The 25924-nt window shown below is 36.3% G+C and overlaps 1 protein-coding gene and 1 long non-coding RNA gene across 2 annotated transcripts; one reads left to right on the forward strand and one right to left on the reverse strand.

Annotated features, from left to right (window-relative positions):
• On the forward strand, positions 1-19328 carry Pitslre (cyclin dependent kinase 11B pitslre). The gene is given in 18 exon segments (XM_067093953.1): positions 1-227; positions 2488-2685; positions 3764-3917; positions 4622-4868; positions 5233-5424; positions 6108-6335; positions 8206-8220; positions 10149-10190; positions 13076-13159; positions 13467-13560; positions 14101-14250; positions 14994-15138; positions 15609-15875; positions 17894-17909; positions 17912-18117; positions 18325-18473; positions 18611-18812; positions 19073-19328. Coding segments are annotated over 18 exon segments (2574 nt in total). The 5' UTR covers positions 1-129; the 3' UTR covers positions 19160-19328.
• On the reverse strand, positions 16214-25604 carry LOC136832666 (uncharacterized). Its single transcript, XR_010851280.1, has 4 exons — positions 25489-25604; positions 18275-18508; positions 17879-18085; positions 16214-17022 (listed from the first exon to the last, which is right to left on the reverse strand). It is a non-coding gene; the product is annotated as an uncharacterized lncRNA (long non-coding RNA).
• Between the last annotated feature and the right edge of the window lie 320 nt (positions 25605-25924).

Raw genomic sequence — 25924 nt, forward strand, 5'->3', positions numbered from 1 at the left:
GCACCAACGTAAACATTGCCTCAGTTCCCTGTTGTTGTTGTGTGAACGTTTCCCCGAAAGGCGTCAGATAAGCCTTCTTTCTCCTACAATTTATTCGCCGACTCTAGTGTTTTAAACTACTAATTTAGGATGGACAGCCACGAGGAAGACGGGGAGATAAGGGAAAGTCGCCAGATAACGCAGCGATCTAATGGGAACGAAGTGGAACAGGAGGAGGACGACTTCAGGTGAGTAGACTAGGGCCTTTAGGCTAGGAAAGCTTACGGTGTTGACCTGACCTTGACCCAGCGAAGCTTAGCCTGAGGTCAATGAGGCTAGGGAAGGTTAGAAATACCGTCCAGGGGGTAGGGTGACGAAAAACCCCCACCCCCTCCGCCAAGTTGGGACACAGCATCCAAGTATAGGATAGGTAAAGGTAGGCTAAGTCTTGTTAGTTTATATTCCCTCAGAAATGCCAGCTGCAAAAATGTTTATTAGACCTACAGGGTAAAATTGAAGACTACTTCAGCGACCTGGTTCCCGCCAGTCTCCGACAGGTGTACGTACTACCTTTTTTTTTATGTCAGTTATTTAGGTTTATGATATTAACTGTCTGTTGATTATGCTTTTACAATTATCCTCAGGGGGCCGGTACTAAACACAGCTCCCATTTTGCACATAACCTGGGGTTTACTGAACCTAGATGGACGTGGTAGTACTCTTCTGTCTCACTGCCTACAGTAGCCCTGACCACCTACCCTGCATTTGCTCCTAGGTGTAGTAGACATTTCAGAGAGAATATGACCTAACCAGAGTTACTCGTATCTTTACCTAACCCATCCTGGGAAGCCGTAGCCTAACCTGGCCATTGTTGGGGTGGGTTGCTTTGCCCTTCCTTGACCCCCAAGTAGCCTAATTCTTGATCTGTTTCTAGCATATCTAGCTCTAATACAGTATCCTGTGCTCACTGTTGGTAGATGGTGATATACGATAGGCCTAGGCTATGGCTAGTCATAGCCTATCCTGTTGTAACCTCAAAGGCTAGGCCAGTCAAGCATGCACTAGGCGAGATCGCTTTGTAAGAAAGTTAGGTATTATTGAACTTCAATAGTCACAATTCTTTATTGGAGTTTTAGTAAAATTGCATACTGTGGTAAAACTGAAGACAATTACCATGCCCTGCTGGGTTTGTAACTACCAGTTTAAGTGCAAAATGGGCTCTGTATAGTACCTGTCCATCGGGGCAAATGTAAAAACATAAACAAAAGGCAATAAGTATTCCAGTTGGCAACTTGGAGGAACCAGGCTGCAGTAGCGGTCTTCAGGTTTTACCCCTTCCAGTTGCCAGCTGCAATATTTGCCATCTTTTTTTTATGATTATGCCTTTTTTATGTTTATGATATTTACTGTCTTTTGCGTATGTTTTTATATTCATCCCTAATGGGTTGGTACTAAATACGGCACCCATTTTGTACATAAACTGCTAATTACAGAACTAGAGGGGTGCAGTAGCAATCTGCGGTTTTATCAAATCGCAGACTACTACTGTGGCTGTCAGCAATTGGTGGGAATCAGGCTGCAGGAGTAGTCTGCAATTTTACCCTAGCAGTTGGTTGATAAAGCATCCAATGTGTGGTAGGTAGGTTAGGTCAGTTTGTAAAACAGCCAAGATGATCTGAAGCTGCCTAAAGATGAAATTAAGTGATCAGAAAGTCAGTTGCAGCCTATGCAAGTTTAGGGCTATAAATCTGTGATATATGAAAATGGACATGTAATTCTCACACTAGTCAACATAATTCTTAAATATACTCACAAAGAAGCAAAATATTAAATTTTAAAATACTAAAAATCATAAGAGTGCCAGTTACATTTCAGTTACCAAATAAAAACTGTATTTCAAAACAGTAAATTTACTGTACTTGGCTTATTGAACTGATGACTAATGAGCCTTGTAGGCTTGACACTTAGTTTGTTGTACCAAGAGAACCATGTTGAATCATATGAACTTTTTAATGATATAAGATGTTTCTAAATGCATGGAGAATTTGTGGCATTAGCTTAGGTGAAGATGTGTCCTTGTAATTACAGTCCATTGCCATGCTTTCTTGCTATTTGTCTTGTTTCGTCCCTTTTGAATTTTTATTGATTACAGTATATACATGACCTTGACCCATATTTTTGGAGCATATTTGAACTATTGCTGTTGGCACTGTCCACTGTATTTTGTTTTTCCTACCCAGATCTCATTATTCCACTATGTCTAGTTGTAATTGCCAGATGTAGGGTTATGCAAAAATGAGCCATTTATCCCAGCATTTGGTCAGTAATGCATAAAACACAAGATTGGCAATCAGAGAAGTAGCCCATATGGTTCGTGTATTTAGTGAGAAGCTACTTTGTTATTCTAATGCAGTACAGTAATTTGTTTTACATTAAATTTTACATTGTAAGCCTGGCTTATTAACTCTGTGCTTACTACATTTCTGGTGGATTTTTCTACTTCTGTAGTATGTCCTCGTATGACGGAGATCAGGGAGATAGTCTCGACATCAAACCTCCACAGGCAGTTGTGCAGCGACGAGAAAAACGTGAAAAGCGAGATAAGAGAGACCGTCATCGGCACAAGGGCGAGCGCCATAAAGACCGCCATCGCAACAGAGAGCACAGGGGTCATGATGAACGTAGACGTGAACACCGCAGACACAGGTAAGAAAATAATTATTTACAAGTTTTTAAATCTTAGCCCCACAAAGTTCGGGTTGTCTGGTGTAATCTTCAGAGTTTATATACCAGTAACACTGTTGCCACATGAATGCATCCATAGTTATACTCTAGCAAATGAGTCTTTTGAATGTGTCATATAGGGACTATTTTTTAAACCCTTAGCAAATCAGCCTTTTGGATATGTCATATAGGGACTATTTTTTAATTGTATGCATGCAATAAATCAGTGCAAGTAGCTGATGAGAAACAAAAACAGAAGATCAGTGAACAATATTTCTTTTTTATGGTTATCGGTTTAAATATTTTAGTACTATACATGCAGTCCCCGGTTTACGACAGGGTTCCGTTCTTACGCCGCGTTGTAAGCCGAAAATCATCGTAAACCGAAAAATCGTCGAAAATTTTTCAAAAATCCTTAGAAAACCTTACTTTTAATGCTCTGGGTGTATTGAAAATGATGTAAACTGCATTTTTATTGAGTTTTTCATAAAAAAACCCTCCAAATTTTTATTATTCTGCCGTTTTGGAGCCATATTTCTTCCGTTGGAGCGCTGTACGAAGCATCGTAACCCTGGAACATGCGTTGTAAACCGGGAAATAATTTCTGATGAATATATCTGAAAAGCGTCGTAAGCTGGACCCGTCTTAAACCGGGGACTGCCTGTAGTTTTTTATCTAATAATTTATAAAATGTCATTTGTGGTTCATCTGGTAAATATAATGAATAGACTAGTAATGGTGACCTCTAGTCCAAACATTTTCAAAGGTCTTTGTTTTTTAAGTGGGATGAAATGCTGTCACTTTTGTACTCTTATCAAAGATAGCTTCTTGTTATAAGTTTTAAGCCAACAGTCACTGAGACAAATTTAATCAGTTCAATAAGCCAAGTACAGTAAATTTACTGTTTTGAAATATAGTTTTTGTTGATAACTGAAATGTAACTGACACTCTTATGATTTTTAGTATTTTAAAATTTATATTTTGCTTCTTTGGGAGTGTATTTAAGAATTATATGTTGATTAGTTTGAGAATTACTGAGTTGTCTTTGCCTCATTTTAAGGGAACGCATGGAAGGGGAGAGACGTGAAGCTCGAGAGGTTCGAGAAGGCCGCAGACATGAAAAGCATCGTGAAAGAGGAGGAAAACACGACAAACCTTTTACTGATCTTCGAAGTAAAATTGAGAAGAGAGGGAAAATGGCAGAAAGAGAAATGGTGAGTTTTTCCCAAGACTAGTTTTAACTCCATTAATTTGATCTTTTTGTGATGAAACTCCATTATGTCACAGTATTGTTCCATGGGTTTTTATTTAATAGGTATTTTTGTATTTTGTAAATGTGTTTTATAGAATTATGTGTCTGGGCCCTTGATGTGAGAACATAGATGATTTGAGTAATAGTTATTGTCATGTTAATAAAGATAAAAAATAGAATATGTCCTCTTTAAGTAAGTAATGTTTATACAGTGAATAATTCTCTTAATTTATGTCTTAACACCCTATAAAGGAGAAAGACTCAGTACTGCATTTCAGCTTGCAATGTATACCTATGTTTAGGTGAGATCTCGAGAATGAAAAACATTCTGACTAAGAATTGGCCTTGAAAATAGGATTTAGTGGGTATGTTAATGCTCTAAGGAGTTTAGCAACTGCAAATGCTGTATTAATTATTTAGGGATTTTAATGTGATGTCTGCAGATGGCCATGTTAAATAAATATGTTTTGTTGTTATATCTCAGTATACATGCATTTAATGAATAGTTATAGTAATGAATAAACTTTGCTTTTCTCACCCAGTAAAGTATGAGTAAGCATAAGTAAAGTAGGATGATATTTTCGGATGACTGATTATGATTTTATGATTTGTATATTTCCCCAAGATGTTTATTTATGTATTATTTTCTCTATTTCTCTTGTCAAGATGTTTCAGGACAGACGAAGGGGACGGGAACGAGAGGATTATTACATCGATGACAGAGAGTACGAGCATGTGGACTATCATCGAGAGCATATTCCCAGTAGAGGCGGGGGAATGGGGAGAGGAGTTATGGGCCCCGGTGATTATCAACAGCATGTCCACCATCGCAGAGATGAGCCTCCAATGATGCAGTTGTCCCCTCGAGAAAGGGCTGAACGAGACAGAAGAATGGAACGTTTTTTAGTAGCAGGTAATTGTCTTTTAATTTGTCTAACCAGTGCAGCACAAGAGAGATACAGTATTATTTGATCGATGGAGTTGCTGACTAATGAAGATTTCATTCATAGTTAAGAATTTGAATAACTTGGGCAGACTAAAGCTCACAGAACAGGATCCTGATCTTGAAGTTAACAATTTATTTATGGAGATTTAAAATTATTAAAGTTTGTACCATGTATTTTGATTGCAGGAATCATTTCCCTAAATTTTCAGTTTTAAACCAGTTGTAGATATTCTAGTTACTACAATGTTAACCATCAAGAATTTATAGAGTATGAAGAGGTGAGTCACTGGAAGAATTACTGTACTAAAATTTTCCTCTTGTTGACACTCAGATAAGCAAAAGGAGCTATCTCAAAGAGAAGCAGAGTCTCGCCGTCAAAGAAGAGAAGAGGAAAAACGGGAAGAACAGCTTGTTCGACATCGTGGGGAATCATCTTTCAAGCACAGTCGTACACATTCACCAGTTGACATACAGCCGCAGAAGAAGAGAAAGCATCACCATCAAGACTCTTATGCTCCTGCAGGTAAGTATTCTGAGATAATGGTTTTGTAATTCCTAATGTCTTTCATATGGCCTGAGAATATTTAGATACTGTATAATGTAGTTACTGTTTCACCATCACCATCAAGACTCTTATGCTCCTGCAGGTAAGTATTCTGAGATAATGGTTTTGTAATTCCTAATGTCTTTCATATGGCCTGAGAATATTTAGATACTGTATAATGTAGTTACTGTTTCACCATCACCATCAAGACTCTTATGCTCCTGCAGGTAAGTATTCTGAGATAATGGTTTTGTAATTCCTAATGTCTTTCATATGGCCTGAGAATATTTAGATACTGTATAATGTAGTTACTGTTTCACCATCACCATCAAGACTCTTATGCTCCTGCAGGCAAGTATTCTGAGATAATGGTTTTGTAATTCCTAATGTCTTTCATATGGCCTGAGAATATTTAGATACTGTATAATGTAGTTACTGTTTCGCTAGTGTTCTCCTTAGAGAATGCTTTGATGCTCCAAAGAAAGCCTTTGTAAAACATATATACTTATGTACTGTAATTTCTCACATTCTTAGTAAGATAATGACTTATGGCCCTCACTAAGAGTGCATGTGTAACGTTATTTATTTCATTGTTTCTCAGAATGTTGAATATCATGCAAGCTTTAAGGCAGTAATATTTCTTATTGTATTTAACCCAACAGAAAATATAGATGAGGTGACAATTTTAAGTGAGGAGGAAGAGGGAGAGTATGAAGAAATAGGTGAGGAGGAGGAAGAAAAGAAAGTATCAAAAGACAAGAGGTCTGACGACGATTCCAAGAAGAAGAAAAAGAAGAGGGAGGAGTCTTCCTTAAAGGACAAAGATGCTGATGACACAGACCAGTCAGATTCCGCTGCCACAGAGTCGTCAGACAGCGAATCAGATTCAGGTTTGTCATTTAGTCCTTTTGTCATTTTTGTTCATTGTGCTGCTGCTGTATTTTTATTTTGCATGTATATTGAGCTTATATTTTTAATTTTAAGACCATGGAGAATTTGCTGTGCATTCGAGCTATTTCAGGTATTATGCTTTTTATTCTCACATTCACAGCATCAATTTGGCACTGGGATTAAAATATTTTCTTGTATCAATTGTAAAAGCATTTGGACAAGAGATAACTGTAAGGAAGCATATTACTATTAATTATGGTACATAATTAATAGTAAGAGTTTAAACTTCACATCTCTGTACAGATAAAGAAGTTGTTTTACTCTAAAAATTAGGGAAAGAGCAAGTTTGTTACTGTTACTGTATATTTCTTGAAGTGTTAGTCCTGTCTGCCTACACATTGTACAAAATGTAGTATATATTACATAGGCTCATATTTTTCCTAAGCAAAAGAGTGAACCATTCCTATTCAACAGAATTACAGTTTGCCTAATGGTGTTGGTTAGCAAGTGAGAATGAGGTAGCTCTTTTGCTATAGATAATCATTATTCTGCTGTTCTAGTTATAATGCAGCCATCAAGTTCAGAGACATAAACCAACCCCTTACGTCACAACTTTGACTTGTAAACCAACTTGTTGTGTGTCTGTTTTGTTGATTTTTACGTGGATAGATTTGAATTAGTGATTTATGTTATATTTTCTATTGCTGTTGTGTAATGCTTTCTTAAGTGGCTGGTGGTAAGGGCAGAGAAGGAAAGATGTAAAACTCTGAAGTTAGAAATGAAGAGCAAGCAATGACACAACAGTGGAGGCAGTATTTTGAAAATTTGTATGAGGATTACTGATGTGAGCTGGAGGATGTTTGCTTAATAGGGCAACCTGTAGAGAAACATATCAACGGGCTGAATGGATCCATTTGAAAATGAAAAGTAAAAATGCCACATATTAATAAAGAAAGATTAATAGCTGAAGATAAATAATATCAGTCGTAAGAAGAACAGAACGATATCAAATTAAGTAACTTATTAAACAAACAGTTTATTTTGACATTAACACGCAGAAAAGGCAAGGTTGACCAAAATATCACGTATGAGGACCGGGCTTAAGAAGAGGTATTGGCGTAAGACCTTCATGATCTCACCTTCACCACTAGACACACTACAGTATAAGTGCCAGTTTCTGCATAAATGGTGGTGAAAGTGAGGGGACAGTAGTCAGGGCATTTTATACAGATAATAATGGTATCTTCAGTGGAGAAAATTCCATGGCGAAGATTTGTAAAGAATCGACTGTTATATCGTAATAAATTACACATCATTTGTACAACACAAACTTTCTTCCATAGGAAAAAAAGCTACTTACACAATTAGATATCTAACCAGTATATCAGAACAAAAATTTTTCCTTTACTGTAGATTTTAGTTTGAGACTTATAATTGTTACCAATATTAGTATCTAGAAATAGACCTAATGTATGAGAGTTTTTAATATTAGAAAGTTCAGAGACTGGGTGTTGATTCTACGGTATGTGATAGGATGACTATAATAAAGTTAATAATACTGAAACACCCAAACTGTCCTCATTAAGTTTTATTCCTAAGTAATTTGATTTGATTTTACTTACTGAAAGGTACTGCAAATTTTTAAATAATCTTTTATTATAATAAAGGCTAGAGGGGCTTTAAGTACTTATTTCAAGTTACTACTAGCCTTGGTATCTTGTAATTGTGGGAAAGGAAGGTTGTGTTTTTTTTCTTATAGTTTTAGGTGTTCATTATGAAGATATTGTTGCAAGTAAATGCGCTATTAGGTTAAGACCCTATTACTGACTGAATGTGATACAGTATTCAAAAAAGTTTTTTACTTTTCAGGCCCTATCATGACGGGTGAGTTTGTAATACAGTATTTGATGTTTTCAGCCAAAGCATTGTATGTTGTTTTGATTAAATTTATGGTATTTATTTATTGATTTGCTCTCATTTTTTTATAGCGACAAACCAACTCACACATGAGGTCAAGATATCATCTCACAGATTACCTATTTTGGAATGTGTCATCCCCACACAGCCATCCAGCCTCCAGTGAGGAGGCTGTAGGCCCTTAGAAGCTTGGCTGGATAGGACCGTTTAGTTAGCCATTACAGTACTTATATTTCTCATATATTACCTTTCTGGCCTCTCGGTTGTTGTTCTTAAATTACCTCAATTGTTCTGGGTCTTAAGTTATTTAGAGAATACGTACAGTACTGTATATCATTTTCCTCTGTTACATCATAGTGGAGTGAAAATCCCACTGACATTTGAGCAGTCTCATTGTATTGTAGGTGTCAGCTTTTAGTTAGCCAGCTTTGATGTTATTTGATTTTCATACTCCCTGTATTCATTACTTACAATGAGATGTAATTCTTTTATGTACTCATGTTCATTTGGGCTTCTTAACTCGGGGTGTCATGTTCATTTGGGCTTCTTAACTTGACGTGTGTTCAGAATTGTAGCCAGTACTGAATGTGTTATGTTGTTGTTCCTTGTATTATGTATTTATATATTCTACAACTCTATAATGATGCAGTATATCCATACAAATTGCAAAACTGCTTTTTTATTCATGTATTATTGCCTGTTACAGAGCACTGTTACCCAAAAATTAAGTTGGGATAGCATTACATCTCTCCATGGCCTCCTTACCCATTATAGTCATTTTACCTTCATTTTTCTACTTGGCTTTTTGCATTCATATTATCAACAGCAATTCTCATATCTCTTCTGGTATTTCATATGTGACATTCTGCAGTTATACGTGAAATTCATCTTTAATTTCTTCGAAGAGTTCATTTGTTGTTGCAGAGCACACTGCCATTTCCATCTACTCTTCCTCAATAAGTATAAATCTCTTGTGTGTGTGTGGCACCCATAACTTACAGGCAGTGTTTCAACAGTTTCCAGTTCTTTCTCTTACCTTCAAGAGATAAAAAAAAAAGCTACTCAACTCTATTGGTTCATTTTTAATTCAACAGCTGTTACAGCCAGTAACCCATGGCCATCTTCAGGGGTTCACAAGATCTACAATGGCACTACACTCCAATTTATAGGAAAATACAGCTAGAAAAGTGATTAAAAACAAGAATCGTAAATGAAGGTTTCAACACACAATCCTCAGCTTCATAGGCAAGAGAGTCCTGGTGGCCTGCAGACACTTTGTGTTCAGTAAAGTTCAGATTAAGAGACTTCCCCACCTCCGAATTTAAATTTACAAACAGTGTTGGTCCTGGATTCCTGGGAACCCCCAGAAGTGGCTGTCAGTGTCCAATAAAGTTTCTTATCGAAAGGTTTTTACACCGACTCTGAATTCAGATTTGTCCAACTTCATGGATTTTTTGGGAGTGATGATGCCACAGGTATCACTTAATACTGTAGTGAATTCACCATACCTTGGGAATAATGTAAACCCCCTGAGGGGATTATAACTGATAAATGCATCAGTCATGACTAGGATTTGAACTTGGGCCTTGGTGTAGATACTATGACAGACAGTTAATCTGGACCATTCATCTGTTAAGAGTTTGTAAAGGATGGAAATTTATATGTATATAATTCACAGCATATGTTTTTGTAAAACTACTTTTTAATGCTCATTTAGGGAACTGTATTATATATTTAGTGGAATAGTGTTGTGTCTTCAACTGCGTTGCATTCCTTTTTTGTCACTTGCTTATAATAATAAGTTGTGAAAAATTCAGATTTTCCAAACTAAATTTCTAAGGGCTATTGTAGTGTTTTTAGTGTCTGAAGGAGATAATCTTTTGTCCATTCCCCAGAGAGTGCTCGCTCACCCACACCTCCTCATAGGAGCCAGTACCGTGAGTTTATCATCTGTTTCCAAAATTTTTGCAGATATTTTTCTTATTGTTTTTTTTTTGCTTTTGTTGTTGTTTGGTGGTTGGATGTGTATGGTGTTACGTTTGATTTGCTTGAGTGTTTCATGCCCATTTCTTCATATACCTGAGTTCAATTTTGTATCTCTTATCACTGCAGTTTACGGGGTATGGAAATATTATGTTGGAAGAGAGGAAATTTTCTTAATACATGTAGATCTTGACTAGTTTTGTGTTTATAAAATTGCATTTTTCTTAAAGAAAGGATTTTAGCTGTGATTTCATGTTCATGAAACCATGGCTTCTGAATCTTATCTGTGTAGGAATGGGTGGCTTTTAGTACAAAATAATTATGTGATGTTGCTCCTTACTTAATTTACTTGAATCATGATCTTTCTATTCTCACAAGCCTGCAGTTAAGATGATTAGATGGATGTATGTTAGTCAGTTTTTTTTTATAACCAAACCGCATGTACTTCACCAAGCGCATTGTCATAATACAAGAAATTGAAACTGGGTGGAAATTAAAACAAGTAGTGCATTTTAAGTGGTATATACATATATATACAGCAACATTGTTCGCTTAGTGTTACAGCTTTGTTGTGTAATCTTTGAAAGTACGAGACTAAATTTATTGTTTACTTGGAAATGCTTACGAATGTTAACTTCCTCATTCCTGTATACCAAACCCGAGCTTCTGTGTGTTACATATTGGTGTGTTGTTATAGTAAGTTGGTGAAAGCATGTGTTGTACTGTATTTGTTTTTGTTTTTATGCTCTTTTGATGTTTTGTAGAATCCAGTTCCTTTGGCAGACGATTCTTGTAAGCTTGCATTGTTTTCATAGTTATTTAGCATTAAACTGAGAAAAGTATTCTTTCACCACAACCCATCACTCATATATAGCAGGTTATTGATCTCTGAATGTCCTGGACAGTGAACTCTTTTGTCTAACAGATAGAAGAGTAATAGTTCTCTTCACATGCATTATGGGTCTGAAGGTACAACAATTAAGTGCCTCACTTTTTGGGTGTGGAAAGTCAGCACTCATTAATTTCTGATGCACCTGTGACGTCAATTTTTTGTAACAGTCATCTCATGGCTATCATTAGGGCAATAGTGACTTAACAAGGAAGCCACAGTAATTATACTGTATAATGGCTACTTTAGTTGTACAATCATCATCATAGACATCTTTACATCAGCTTTCCTGTTAAAGAGTTAGATGTGAAATGAGTTCTTACCACTCTTTCCTGTCCCGCACTTATTCTGGCTGAACTCCTGCCAGGTTCATTTTCTTGCATTCCCCTTGTCTTATGATTTCCTGGGCCTGTGGGTTCCATATCTGCTGCTTTGTGTAATAACTTTCCCTCACCCCTTCTCCTCACATGTCCAGACCATTTCAACCTCTAATCCCATTCAGTTCTTGCAGACTCAGGACTCCACACCTCTTCACTAATTCATCATTCATTAGGCAATCTTCTCACCTTACCCCAGCCATGGATCTTGACATTCTATGGTCACACATTTCCAAAATATCTTCCATTTTCCATGTAGGTTCCCTTGTTTTTGCAGTGTACCCATTGTAAGTCTGCTGATTCTACTAATGAAGCATTTTTATGTGAGATAAATATTGGTCTGCATCAAGGATCATTACTGAGCTTTTTGCTCTTTAACATAGTATTGGAAGAAGATGCATATTGCAGCTACTCTCCTACTCTCCCCAAGGTAACAGAAATGCTGTATTTCCTCTAAAATCTGTGTATCTATCTTGCTAGGGTTCTAAACTCCTCTATCTTCCTCATTAAATCTTGTACAGTACTGTATTTTAGGTATCAAAAACCTCTTTCACCATGTAAATTCAGTTTACAGTACGGACTTCACCCCCATACTTTTCCCACAACAACCATGTTGCCACTTTCCATTTCTCGACCTTATAAACTTTTTCACCAACACTTCCTCAGATTCTGCTGTTAACTCAAGGTGATCTCCATAAAGCAGCTCGTAGGAGCCCCCTTTTTTTTTCTTAGTAGTTCTCCATTAATTTTGTCATCAACAAAGGGCTTAGTGCTGATCCTTGAAGGGCACCAACACTTATTGCAAATTGTTTTTATACACCTCCCAATGTCTTTACTGTAGATCTAGTGCCATGGTAGAGTAACTTAAGTAGCTTAATGAGTCTTTTGGTACCGTCTGCATTTGTAATCCCAATTTAATTATTTGTCACAGTACTACAGTATTTCAAACACCTTTTCAAGATCCTCAGATATGTGGTATAATGTCTTTTTGCAAGGTACTTTTCTTGTAGTTTTTCCATCATGAAGACTGTGTCAGTTGTTGATCTCTCTGGCCTACAGTCAAACTGATACTTCTCTCATTTGAACATTTTTCAAAGCCTTTCCTCCAGCACCTTTTCCCATGTTTTCAGGGCTTTCTCCAGCAGTCTTATGCCTCACTGGGCACATAATAGGAAATCAGATTATTTGGTAGCTTCCTGTAAGATTTAGATACTTAACCAAAATATCTGGTTATTGTGTGCAACACCAAACCCAAAGTCATAATTCACAGCATTTTGAGTTGAAAATGTTTGATTATAACCAATGAATTTGTCGGTGATTGTAAAACTTTACGATGTAGAAAGGTATCTATGTTGTAAATCAAGTAGTTGGTGCCTGTTTGTGTTTAAAATGAGATGTGTCTGAGAATTATTTTTTCATATATTTTTATGTTTACACACATGGTATTAGTGGCATGAAGGATTTATTTCAACCTTTATGGTGAGAAATCACATTCTTTCAGTCAGTCATTTGTGGGTAGCAGATACAGTGAAGAGAGTGGCAACCAGTAATATTTTTTTCTTTTATATTTCAGAGGATTCAGACAGCACAACGACGGAAGAATCAGATGAAGAGAAAGAGGAAGGAGAGCTTAATACAAAGAAGGCAAAAGATTCAGGTACATTTTTAGCATTGTTAGGAAGTTTGATGGTTGCTAAACCATAGCTGGATATATAAAATATCCATTGTTGCTATACAACCTATTCATTTTCTTTAATATGTTTGATTAATGAGAAATAAAAAAAACAGAACTTTTAAGCGCTTTCACAATTAATTAGGTGACCAACTATGATTTTACCAGAAATATTTTTTGCACTGAGGCTTGTAGCTTGCATAAAGATTCAGCATATGGTCTAGTAAGGAAGTTTTATGATTCCACTAAACAAAACCTGTTTATAAAAAATTTTTCTGTTCTGTTTTTTCAGGTGATCAGATGTCTGTGTCTGGTAGTGGCTCTGGGTCTGCGAGATCAGGGACTCTATCACCAAATCAAGCAGCAAACTACGATGATTCACCAAGGTAACCTAATTCTTTTATTCATGAATGTTTTTTACTTAACAAATGTTGAGTTAAAATTGTTTTTTATGATCTTATTTTTAGTGGTATTACAAATATTTTAGTAAATACAATATTTTTTTCTCTTCACTCAATATTGTATCCATTTTCACAGTATAATTGTTGCATTTAAGGTTATTATAAACATGCCACTGCAGTAATTTTTATTTTTCGGTGACTCTTAGAAGTGGTTTAGAAGCCTTTCAGAATGATGGTATTGTCCTAAAAATCCTGGTGTTGCTTACAGGAAATGACGATGCTGATAAGAAGCCAAAGCTGCAGCCATTTTTACAGTTTCCATCATTCCTCATCCATTATGCTATGCCATACATTTTCATACCTCTTCATCATAGCCACTACCTTAAAGGTGCCCCATTTTTTGTAACACACCTGCTTCCTCCTTGCTTCTACTAGAGGTCGGAGATTCTCTTCATATATGTATTTTTGGATTTCTGCAATATTGTAACTCTTGAAAATTCTTTCACTTTATTACTTTTTCCTCAGGATGGCAGATCACAGGTCTGACAGGGATGAAGCAGATTATCTGGGAGATTCACCTCCGCAGTCACCCGTTGAAATGAAAGAACAGCTGCCATCATACTACCCAGCCATTATGGGGTGCCGGTCTGTTGATGAATTCGAATGTCTGAACAGGTTAGTGTTGCATATGATTGCTCTTCTAAGATTAACCATAAATCCCTGAATCCCTACACAATACTGTTCTTGAGCTGCAGTAGATTTTGGGCTTCCAGCTGCAAAGAGTTTAGAATGGTGTTTGTTAAGTAATTACTATGATATCAAGCCAACTCTTCATTTAATGTTATGGCTATGTATTAAGTGAAGGGAAAGTTATTTACTGTATATTTATTGTACATTGTTTCATCACCTCCATTCTTGTACACAAAGTTGGCTCTGCAAGATCAAATTGAAATAAAAATTATTCATGGTGATGATAGCATTAATGAGTATACAGTATATATGAAATATTACCATATACATCAGACAGTATGTCGAGTGGAAGACTTAGTTTATCGAAGCTCTACAAGATATGGTTGCTAATTTTCTGAGTACCTTAATTTGTGTTCTGTTAGGTAAATTGATTGAACTGTGTGTTACTCTTATATTCCCTGGCTTTGCAAAGAAAATAATAAAAATGTGACCAAAACAATGTCACATTATTAAATTGATATTATATTTGGATAATCACATTAATTTTTCCAATACACCTTTTATGCTAGACATTGTGTAATGTTTCACTCAGAACTCTTGCTGTTTCTAGTTAGTCAGTCAGTCAATTACTCTTGTATTTCAGTTGATTCTTTGGTAGTTCAACTAGTTCTTAATCATTTTAGAATTGAGGAATTCTTTTTATTTCAACTAGTTCTTCATCATTTTAGGATTGAGGAAGGGACTTACGGTGTTGTGTACAGAGCAAGAGAAAAGGCAACCAACCAGATTGTGGCATTAAAGAGACTGAAGATGGAGAAAGAAAAAGAAGGGTTTCCTATCACATCATTACGTGAAGTCAACACATTACTTAAGGTATGTGTTAATTCCAATTCTGTCTGTCCAGCTACTGAATATTACCTCACAGTTCCCTGAGTAAATCTTGTTACTATTCTTTTAAGTGTACTTATTCAAAACGTACATTTATACACGTAAATTTACTCATTTGGAGCATGAAGTTGGACAGCCTGCATTTGTACCCATTACCTTACATATCAATAGAACCTAAATGTCTGTTGTGCTTAACTATTTGTTGACATATCAAGAAATATTTTAAGACACTAAATGCTGAGTGAGATATATAATGCTAATATTGTGTTTCACAGATTAAAGAGTAAGATTGCAGCAGAGGACTGAGGTTGCTTTACTGAAAAACACAACTTCAAAACTAAGCTCTATCTGGTGCATTAGCTTATGTTTATCAAATGTTCTATCCATTCCTTTTAATTTTCTGCATGTATTTTTGTAATTGTGGCTTTTTTACCCAACAATTCCTTTAATTCTAGGGTCAGCACGAAAACATTGTCACAGTTCGTGAGATAGTCGTCGGTAGCAACATGGACAAAATTTACATCGTCATGGATTACGTCGAGCATGATCTCAAGAGTCTTATGGAAACAATGAAACAAAAGAAGCAAGTCTTCAGTGATGGAGAAGTGAAGACTCTGATGATTCAACTTCTTAGAGCTGTTCACCACCTCCACGACAATTGGATCCTGCATAGGGATTTGAAGACTTCTAATTTGCTATTATCACATCGTGGTATTCTAAAGGTAAATACTATCAAGAAGGAAGTTTTTGTAATAAACTGGATGAATAGTTCCTATGTACTTTTGTGTTCTCTGTCTCGAAAATAATTAACATTATTCTCACTCCAGTTGGTTTAGTAAAGATTACATCTGCTATATTCAGCTTCATTGATTTTGGTCAAGTTACACACAGATGCCCTAGTTATTGTTGGATTAGACCAAAAGTAACCCCTACATATCTATGGATGGATGTTGGCATTTTGTTGCTGAGATAGTAATTTCAACAAGAAGCCTATATATGTATCAAAATACTGTAAAGGTAAAGTTCTGAAATTTACTATGGAATTACTGAAACCCAAACATTCTTAGAAGAAAGTACTTGATTTTCCAAAAACAAACAAGGTTTATCATGTTAATGTCAACACTAAAGTATGTGCTATTTATTCTATTGCATACATAGTGCCTAATGCTAAGAATCTAAATATTACTTATTCTATTCTATTACATTTACAGTAACTAACATTTTGTTAATACACATTCAAAGTATTAACACTGAAATACACACTCAAAGTATAAACATTGCCGAGGAGATCTGTTAGCCAGTTACGTTCCTTTAGATGTATACATTGAGTCAAAGGCACCAAGTTTGAAATTTGCTATTTTATTATGGCAACATAATTTCATTTTCTTAATAAATGCAATAGCCTAGCCAAGTCATGATTGTGGTTATTTGACTTCTGCTTTTGTTTTCCTAATGAAATTATAGCATAGCCTACCATAACCATGCATATAATGGTTACATCTGCCTACAGCCTAGCCTTACCTTAGCAGGTTTGCAACACTACATTGGCCTACATCCTATCCTAACCTTGAACATGCCAAGAACACTTATATTGGCCTACATTCTGTCCTAGTTTACCTTTGAAATGCTTAGACCACTTACTTTACTAAAATAACTTGTGGATCATGTGTATGACGGAGATACCACAGCAACAGTCATTCCCTCGTATACAGTATGATGAAAAGGTTCTAAAAGAACTGACAGAAGGTACTAGGAAACTGCCAGGTTTTTTCAAGAAGATATCAAGTGTCAATAGTTTCCTTCTGGCCTTCTGAACTTGCCTATCTTATTGTTACAAAGTTGCTTCTTCACTAGTGTAAAGTTCGTTATCTGAAAAAGAAAGATGAGAAGCTTTTTATGTACGAGTTCAACAATGATTCAGTAATTAATTTAGTAAGGGGAAATGGCTTCATGTTATGAAAATTTGTCTTTATTCAAATCGTCATATATTTATAAGATTCATTTATGTTTGCCATGAGTGCAAAGCCATTTCTTGGGAAATTCCCTAGATGAACTGTAATACTAACTAAAACATTACAAGAACAACTGGGTACAGACCCAATAATTCTAGCTTATTAAAACTTACAATCAGGAAATAATACAATATTAAAACTTACAATCAGGAAATAATACAATTTTTAAGACAATTTCTATGGATAATATTAATAATGATATATAGTTAATGACTACTCCAACAACTAAGTAAATCCCATACACAAAATGAAAAGTCCGAATAGATTTCTGTTGTTACTTTGCTTATTCTCATCAAGTAAGGTGTGATTATAATCCCTATAATTTGTGATACTTCACTGATTTTTCTGCAAGGTCTGTTGTTACCATTACCGGTGAAGCTGAACAGATGTTATGAATTAAACCTGAAGCTGAACAGATGTTAAGAATTTAACCTGAAGCTGAACAGATGTTAAGAATTTAACCTATCTTTCTGTATTGACATTCTGTAAATAGGAAGATTTTATTAGATTTTGTGATGGCTCAGGCTCAGGATCTGCATTACAGGTGAACAGAAAATAAGTAAATTTTACTGGTCAGACACCAGTTGACCATAAGTTGCATTGTGTTGTAAATGACATATACAGTACTGTATTAATGAAGTGTTTTTAAAGTGGGTAGAATTTATTGTAATGTAAGAATGCATGGTAACAGAATATCTAAATAGTAATCACACCTTTTACAATCTCAGGTGGGCGATTTCGGGCTTGCAGAGAATACGGATCACCACTAAAGCAGTTCACACCTATTGTAGTCACACTCTGGTACCGTGCTCCTGAACTGCTCCTCGGAGCCAAGCAATATTCAACCCACATAGACGTTTGGTCAGTCGGATGCATTTTTGGGGAGCTGCTGGGAATGGAAGCCATGTTTCCAGGAAAATCTGAAATTGATCAGCTTAATAAAATATTTAAGGTATGTATTTTATGAAATGTATTTTAATCATTTTAATACCTGTTATGTTTTTTCAAATGTATAATCTTGTTATTTCCTAATTCTGAAATATTTATTTCTGTTCATGAGTAACAGCTTGTATATATCAAACAATTATATTTTCTAATGATGTTCTTACACCTTCATGAAGGAAAAAATAAAATATTTTATTATCTTCTGCTTCCTAAGGACCTTGGAACCCCAAGTGAAAAAATATGGCCTGGCTACAGCCAGCTCCCCGTTGTGAAAAAGACACAGTTTGCCGACTATCCTTACAACCACCTGAGAGAACGGTACAAAGCAAGACTCTCGGACGAGGGCTTCAACTTGTTAAATAGGTAGGACACTTGCATTTGCAATCACTTTCTGGCATCTGTAAGACATATTATAATTTGCATAAGTAATTCTTGAGGGACACGTTTCATGACATTTTACACATACCTCTACTAATAGTTTTCTTTACTTCTCTTTCTAGGTTTTTGACTTACAACCCTGCCAAGAGAATTACTTGTCAAAATGCCCTGAATCATGATTATTTTAAAAAGGAAGCTCCTGCGCCTGTTGATCCTGCAATGTTCCCCACTTGGCCTGCAAAATCTGAAAATCCACACGGGCGTTCCAAGAAGGCAGGTCTCAGTCCCAAGCCACCGTCTGGTGGTAAAAATTTCAAGGACTTGGTAAGTGATGTTTGTTGTTGAGTGTATGGTATCTGTATTCAAGCAAATGTCCAGCAAACCTCTGTTACTCAAATAAACTCATCAAGTTACTGGCTGGAAAACCATCCTCTGAAAAGTAATTACTGTAGTATTTTTTTTAACTCATCATTACTGTAGTATTTTTTTAACTTATCATTTATACTTTTTCATAACTGTATCAGTAATAATTCAATAAAATTTGTAAAGGGTCTAAAGGAAGATTTTAACTGTTTTTATTTCAGGGTGATGGTGATGATGAATTGGCAGCCAGAGGATTCTTCCTGGGAGCTGCTATCTCCAGCGGACCTGGTTTTGTGTTGAAAATGTAATGGGGAGACTTAGCTTCAGAGTATACTGTATATAAAAATTATCTGTACAATTGACGTGGAGAAATTTACAATGAGAAATGACGTGGAGAAATGTGTCAACATTGATTATAATTAAGGAATTTATTTGATTATGTTATTACAGCCTTTATTAAAAAGACTATTTGATAAATTGAGTTTTTTTATCATCTGACAATAAGTGTCTTGGAAAGCCCTCCAAAGGATATATTTTTGGTGTAGAATTTTATTTCAAAATACAATTTTGTGCATAACTTAAAAGTTGTGGCGGGACTGACCTTGTAGGAGATACATTTCTGTTACCTTGGTACCACTAGACAGAGATCAGATAAAAAATTTATTTGGTTAAAAATATTAATTTTCCTAATAAAATTGATCATTTGAACATTCATCTGCTGTTAACGTTAGCTTATATCTCTGTGCCAATAGGCGAGTCGGCATTCAAGCAAAAGATTGAATGGCTGCCCGGATGACGGTCTAGCACACCTGTTCTCCACCACGTGTGTTTCGAATGTTTTAGCTCATCAGAATTTTCTTCACAGCCCACTAAGTTGTGGGAAGGCTGGGTGGGGTCTACTTTAACAGTAGTTAAGTACTGTATCCAAATAATAAATTTTATTATGAAAATTTACAATATGGATGAATCTTGCCTACTGTTAAAAGTTAGTGGATTCCCACACTGAGAAGAGCAGCCTTGTGGAAAATACCGCTTCAATTCAGCCAGAATGAAACATAAGTGGCATGAGGGGACCTGTGCTTGAGTCTAAAAGTCCTATAAAACAATAGTAACTAAAAAAAATTTTTATGATATAAAGGTATGCTACTATACGCTATATGCACCCTCATGCTTCCCAAAATATTAAAACCCAGGATTTGAAACAGAATCTAAAGGATTGATCTTTATTCTGTTCAGGAAAAGACAACCTGTTACTTATAGCAGACTAAGGGCTTTATTGTTTTCAAACACGATTCTGTATACTTATGGTAGTGAGCAGACAAAACCAAATTGCACTTCTACTGCTCTGCATACACCCATCCTCAAGAGACAGATTGTCATACAACTAAATAAAGTTGCAATAGCTCTCATGCACTAGTTTAATCAAGTACGTCGCAGAGAACCTCGTGTTCTTTGACAAAGACTTTCTAGGTTTCTAAAACCACAAAACAAAAGGCTAACTTTCTCTCTTCCAGGGTTAACCTTTGACAAAGACATTCTAGGTTTTCTAAAACCAAAAAACAAAAAGTTAACTTTGCCTCCTCCAGCTTTAACCACTAACAAAGACATTTAAGCTTTCTTAAACCACAAAACAAAAGGTTAACCTTGCGTCCTCCAGGCTTAACCTTTGACAAAGATGTTCTAGGTTTCTAAAATCACAAAACAATAGGATAACTGCCTCTTCCAGGCTTAACCTATCTAAGTAAGTTTTAATTGCCCCAACAGGACAAGAGAAGTGTTTCCTCTTCTTCCCCACCAAAGAGGTTAAATTGGAATTCTTACAGTTCTCTGAAAACTAAGCCTTAACATCATTCTCAGCTCTAAGGTAAAAAGATAAAATAGCATTCCCTTTACAACAGCAGGAAGGAGAGTGCTTGCAATAAGATTTACTCTTAACTACTGATAGTGCTAAATAAAAGGTTTCATAGTAAATAATTCAATGGAACTCACTCCAGAGGCTCAAAAGAATCTGCAGATTTAGACCTGCGTCTAATATCCAGAGAGAGACTGATACTGAGTTGAAGGGGCTCCAATCTCATCTGACCTAAACACCTTAAGATGCTGATCATCAGCCAGATCTAACAGTATGTGACACAATACTGAGGAAAGTACGGAACGACAACCTTGAAAGTGGGCAGCGAAAAAGTCTTACTATAGCTAAGAAAGCAGAGAAACTTTGATGTCTACAAAGTTCGAGGTGCTGAAAATTCCTCTTGAACGGGCAACCTGAGCAATACACAAACCATTGCTTCTGACACAAGGCTACAGTTGTTTTCCACTTGATTATGGATAGAGGCCATGATACCTTTGAAAATCCCCTTATTGGGAGGAAACAGTTGAGCATCTCCAAGCGGTCAAGTGTGAGATGCTGAAGTTAGTGGAAACGCATGGAATTCTGTAGTTCGAGTCGATTTTCCCCTAATGGAAGAATAAGAGAGACATCTACTGAGAGAGCAAGAAAGTTAGAAAATCATTTGCTTTGCGGCTACTGGGGATCTACAGGAGTCATTAAGCAATTCTTGAACTTGAAATTTGCTCAATACTTCCTTAAAGCAGATAGAGGTCGAAGGCCTATGAGTCTGAATCAGGCCAAACTTAAAGAAACACATCCACTGCTCAAGCCTGAGGGCCCTCAAAGGAGTAGGCTAGTAATCGACTAATTTTTCCTGTTCATCTGCATGTTAATATGTCTACATTAGAGCGCTCCTCTAATCCCACAGCAACTGTCGAACTTGTGGATGTAATGGCCGCTCTGCAGGTATTTTTGTTCTTTCTGTATCCCCAATCGCCAAAAACACTGTCTTTCCGCACAATGAATTATCAAACCAATATCATGTTGTTCATTTCACTCAAAGAAGCAAACTTTCCACTAAGACTTTGTTTCTGACCAGGGATAAACCTGCTGGGCATCTTCAATGGTCTTTCCACTAACTACCCTGACATCTAGTAAGTTTTACCAGGTGTAGTGCTGGCCATTCTATGTTGCATAAAAGTGTATCAAAACTAGTAAAAATTTTGTTTCGTGTTACACAACAGAGGGAAAAAACAAAACTTGGATGTAGGTTTAAGAATAAAATGGTCAACTCTTGTTTACAGAGTCCCTCCTACAAAACCTGGCAACAATGATGGTCATGGATTACTTAAAATTTTGTGGACATTAGCTGTTAAGTCATAATCTCTTATGCTGAGACTGTACTGTAATTAAGCCTGATTATTCTGAAAAAACCCCAATGAGACCACGTTTCCTAACAAAGAAAGCCCTCACCACTTAGGAAGCTTCCTTCAGGGCTAAAATTCTTCAAGAAGCAAGTGCCTATTCGTCTTCTGACAGGAAAGCCTGCAAATTTCAAGTATCATCCCCTCATCACTATATAAGAATGAGGAGGAGTTAGGCAAGTCGACTGAAAATCACAATGCACAGAGACTGAGCCAGATGAAGCAACATATCCTTGGCCTTTGGAATACTGTCGACAGAGTTGGCTAACTTGAACCAGTGACTCAGTAGATCAGATTTCTCGATCCTAAAAATTGACACCATCCACCATGGGCAACAAATGCCCTGTGAATACTTATGGAGTCACTGTACAAGAACTCAAAACAAAGCACCTTAAACCGCAATACCTCTGTAAATACAACTCGAAGGAACTTGCATGACTGAGGATGTACTGGCATGAGAAAAATGTCTGCTGCACATCCACCAAAACATCTGATCATTCTTTTGGAAAGTCACTAAAACCATGCTGCAAAAACCAAAAAGCATGGGGAGAGACATGTAAAGTTATTCAGTCTCAATGTCTCCATCAATGACCGCCAATCTCCAGTTGCTTATGGAGTTGGGAAAAAGTCAGAGGTAAAACGCTACTGAATTATTGCCTAGTCGTCCATATAGAAATCAGAAATGCCGACGGCAACATCTCACGAAACGATTAATTATGGAAGAGATATGACATTATTTTCCCCATGAAATCTCAAGAAATTGCTTTCAGAATGTACTATTGTTAGAATTTCATGATTAATATTCATGGTGCCAGTTCACCAGATTTCTTTATTATTTTTAAAGACATTTAGGTTGATTCTTCTGACTGTGAAACTCCTGCTGGATTTGAAGATAACATTACCTTCATGCTCTTCAGATTTCATATTTTTATTTTTTTAGCAAAGTCACTTATTACTGTTTATTCAAGACTTGTTTTACTGCATGCATTGTTTATGAAACTTTAATCAGGATAAATTTTCAAGGACTGTCATGTTTACTCTCAACGCTGCTGAAAAGTACAGAAATGCCAACATTTAAAAGTTAATATAGTGGTAAAGTTTGTTAATATATAACATTTTATTTTTCGTATGAAAACACTTGATTATACGATTATCTTTTCTCCTTTAATTTCAACATGGAATAATTAATGTTATGTCTGTATTAACACCTTTCAGCTTCTGTTTATGTTGGCAACTGCACGAGACGATTGACTGTGTTGCCAGCACGATTGTTAAGCGTGTGTTAGGAACCTTTCAATTTTTTTCCAGGATACTTTCTAGTTAACCACTAATTTTAGAGTGATTAAAACCTATTTTCTTATAGATATCATATTTATTGATACGTTAAACTATTTACGCTCGTCTAAAGAAAAATCAGAATAGTTTCTGAATAACAACGAACCTACATCGTTTCTTTTTGCAATCAACAGATGTCGTCTTTTCACTCTTTGGAAAAAGGGCTAGTAATGTTTCTTAATATAGTATTTTGGTCATGCTTCTCGAAGAAAGGCCGAATTACCGTAAAAAAGGACACACCAATGAAATAATTTCCGGGGCCACATGAACCAAACAAGCCTGGAATATGAAATGGCTAAGAAAAATTACGAAATAAAACAGGCGTTGTCGATTTGTTATAAAACAATATAAATTTAAGCCCTGTACCTCGTTGGCTCCAAAGCATAAGTAACCTCAGTAGTTTTTATTTTCCTCCGGAAGGGGATTTTTTTTCTTCTAAAGGGTCCACAACACTTGTCATAAGCCATAAATATATTTAGTTACTCTCGTTTATTTAAATTCGCATTGCTACTCTTGACAGCTGTATAAATGCAATGGACCGGATTGTCTTCGTTTTTCGGATATTACTCTGAATTCTACGTTACTTTTGCACGAACGTCTTCTGGCTGTTGCCTAGCAACCGTATGTAGCTCGTAACGTCATCGTTTGTTTACAGTTGAATAGTGATGTGGTGGCGACTGCCTTTGGGTAACCTGTAATATTTCATCGTTTTCTTGACTTTATTTGCTGTAAAATGTATTTATATCGATATTTACGGTATTATAAACATGCCTGGGCCAACTGGAGATGTGAAAAATAAAAAAAACGGCAATTTAGGTGGAAAGGGGCCTAAAATAAAAAAGCAAGGTAGGCTACCATGGCAGTTTATTAAGGGTACTGGTACCGAGTATCTACTCGGGTAGTTTTAATGTCCTAGGGGACATTTAGGTGTAAAATACTAATTAGATATTTATGTTGAGTGACCCAAGAGTATATTTTTAATTTAATTATACCAAGTATGGCATAACCACAGTTATTAAGGAAGGAGTATTGTTAATATCCGGTAACTAGTTCTAGTGGAAGTAAACACATATGGAATTCACGGTCATGGATAGCAGGCAACGTTAGTAGAAATAAAAAATACTTGAATATTTCAATAAATATACTTAGAACTGAATTTATATACATCCTAATAGGCATTTCTATGTAATAGAGACACCGCGGGTATTTAGCGAGAAATGACAGTTTCTTATAGTATTTTGGTTGCTTATTTACAATTCAACGTTTTTTTTTTTTTTTTTGGCGGTCGGCTGTAATTAACCTGCAATTGTCCCCTGAAGTCCATCCAACAAGGGGTTTCCTTACGCGATCTTCACAAGACAGAGCACGGCTACGTCTGTTTCGAACGGTTCATATCCCGTCCGGCAAGTGCAGTACCTTGGAAACTGGGTTTTTCAACACTTTTAGGGCTTCTGACACTGGCGGTGCATTTGTTTGTTGTCGGCCAAATGGAGTGTCCCTTCGCCGTGTTTAGTACTGGCCCGGGGTGGGGGAGTTACCCATACGTTAACAAGTTATTGCACTTGCCAGACGGGATATGAACCGTTCGAAGCAGACGTACCGGTGCTCTGTCTCGTGAAGATCGCGTATGGAAACCCCGGATTCCCATCGGGGTCCCCCTTACCGTAGGGTAGAGTTCAAAGGTAAACTGAAAGTTAATTACAGCCGACCGCCAAAAATTAACGTTAAATTGTTAATAAGCATCCAAAATACTATAAGAAACTGCCATTTCTCGCTATATACCCGCCGTGTACCTATAACTTAGTTCTACCCAAACCACATTATGATATGTCACTTTGTTAAGTGAAATGGAGCCTATTGTGAGTGACAGAATATATTGAAGACCTCACCTAGGCTATGTGGACCTTACCTAGTCTAGGCTACTTATTTCCCTGCCATTTCTAGGCTATCACCCAACTGTGTACTGTTGACCAACAGTAAATATCCACATGTACCATTTAAAACCACAGAATACCGAGAGTAAAGACAGCAAATTAATCAACCCTACCTCTTTTTAGTGTTCTTGGTTTTTCAGGGGCACCTCGTAAGCAATAAATCACGGACAACTGGGAACAACAAAACACACTTCTTCGTTGGTCCTGTAATGGTTGCCGAGACCGGCAGAGACTACTTCTTCTTCCAAAAAGGTTTCGTTAGCCGTGGTCATCACGGCTCAAGCCGAGGTATAGGCTATGTAAAGTTACGGTTTGTTTGATATAAATAGAGTAAAAGTGTAACTGTCCTTTTTCTTGATTATTATAGAACCCACAAGTAATAAGTACGTTTTATAGTTTAACATAATTGGCAATTGTTTTCAAGATGTTTAATTTAGCGCCTTGATATTTTTTAACAAATAATTTTTGTCTTACATTGCTTGTTAATTACATGTTACAGAATTTCGTATCTGTTTTTCATTGCTTTTCGTAAACGTTCTAATTTCTTAA

The sequence above is a fragment of the Macrobrachium rosenbergii genome, chromosome 50 (assembly GCF_040412425.1).
Source record: "Macrobrachium rosenbergii isolate ZJJX-2024 chromosome 50, ASM4041242v1, whole genome shotgun sequence".
Classification (NCBI taxonomy): domain Eukaryota; kingdom Metazoa; phylum Arthropoda; class Malacostraca; order Decapoda; family Palaemonidae; genus Macrobrachium; species Macrobrachium rosenbergii.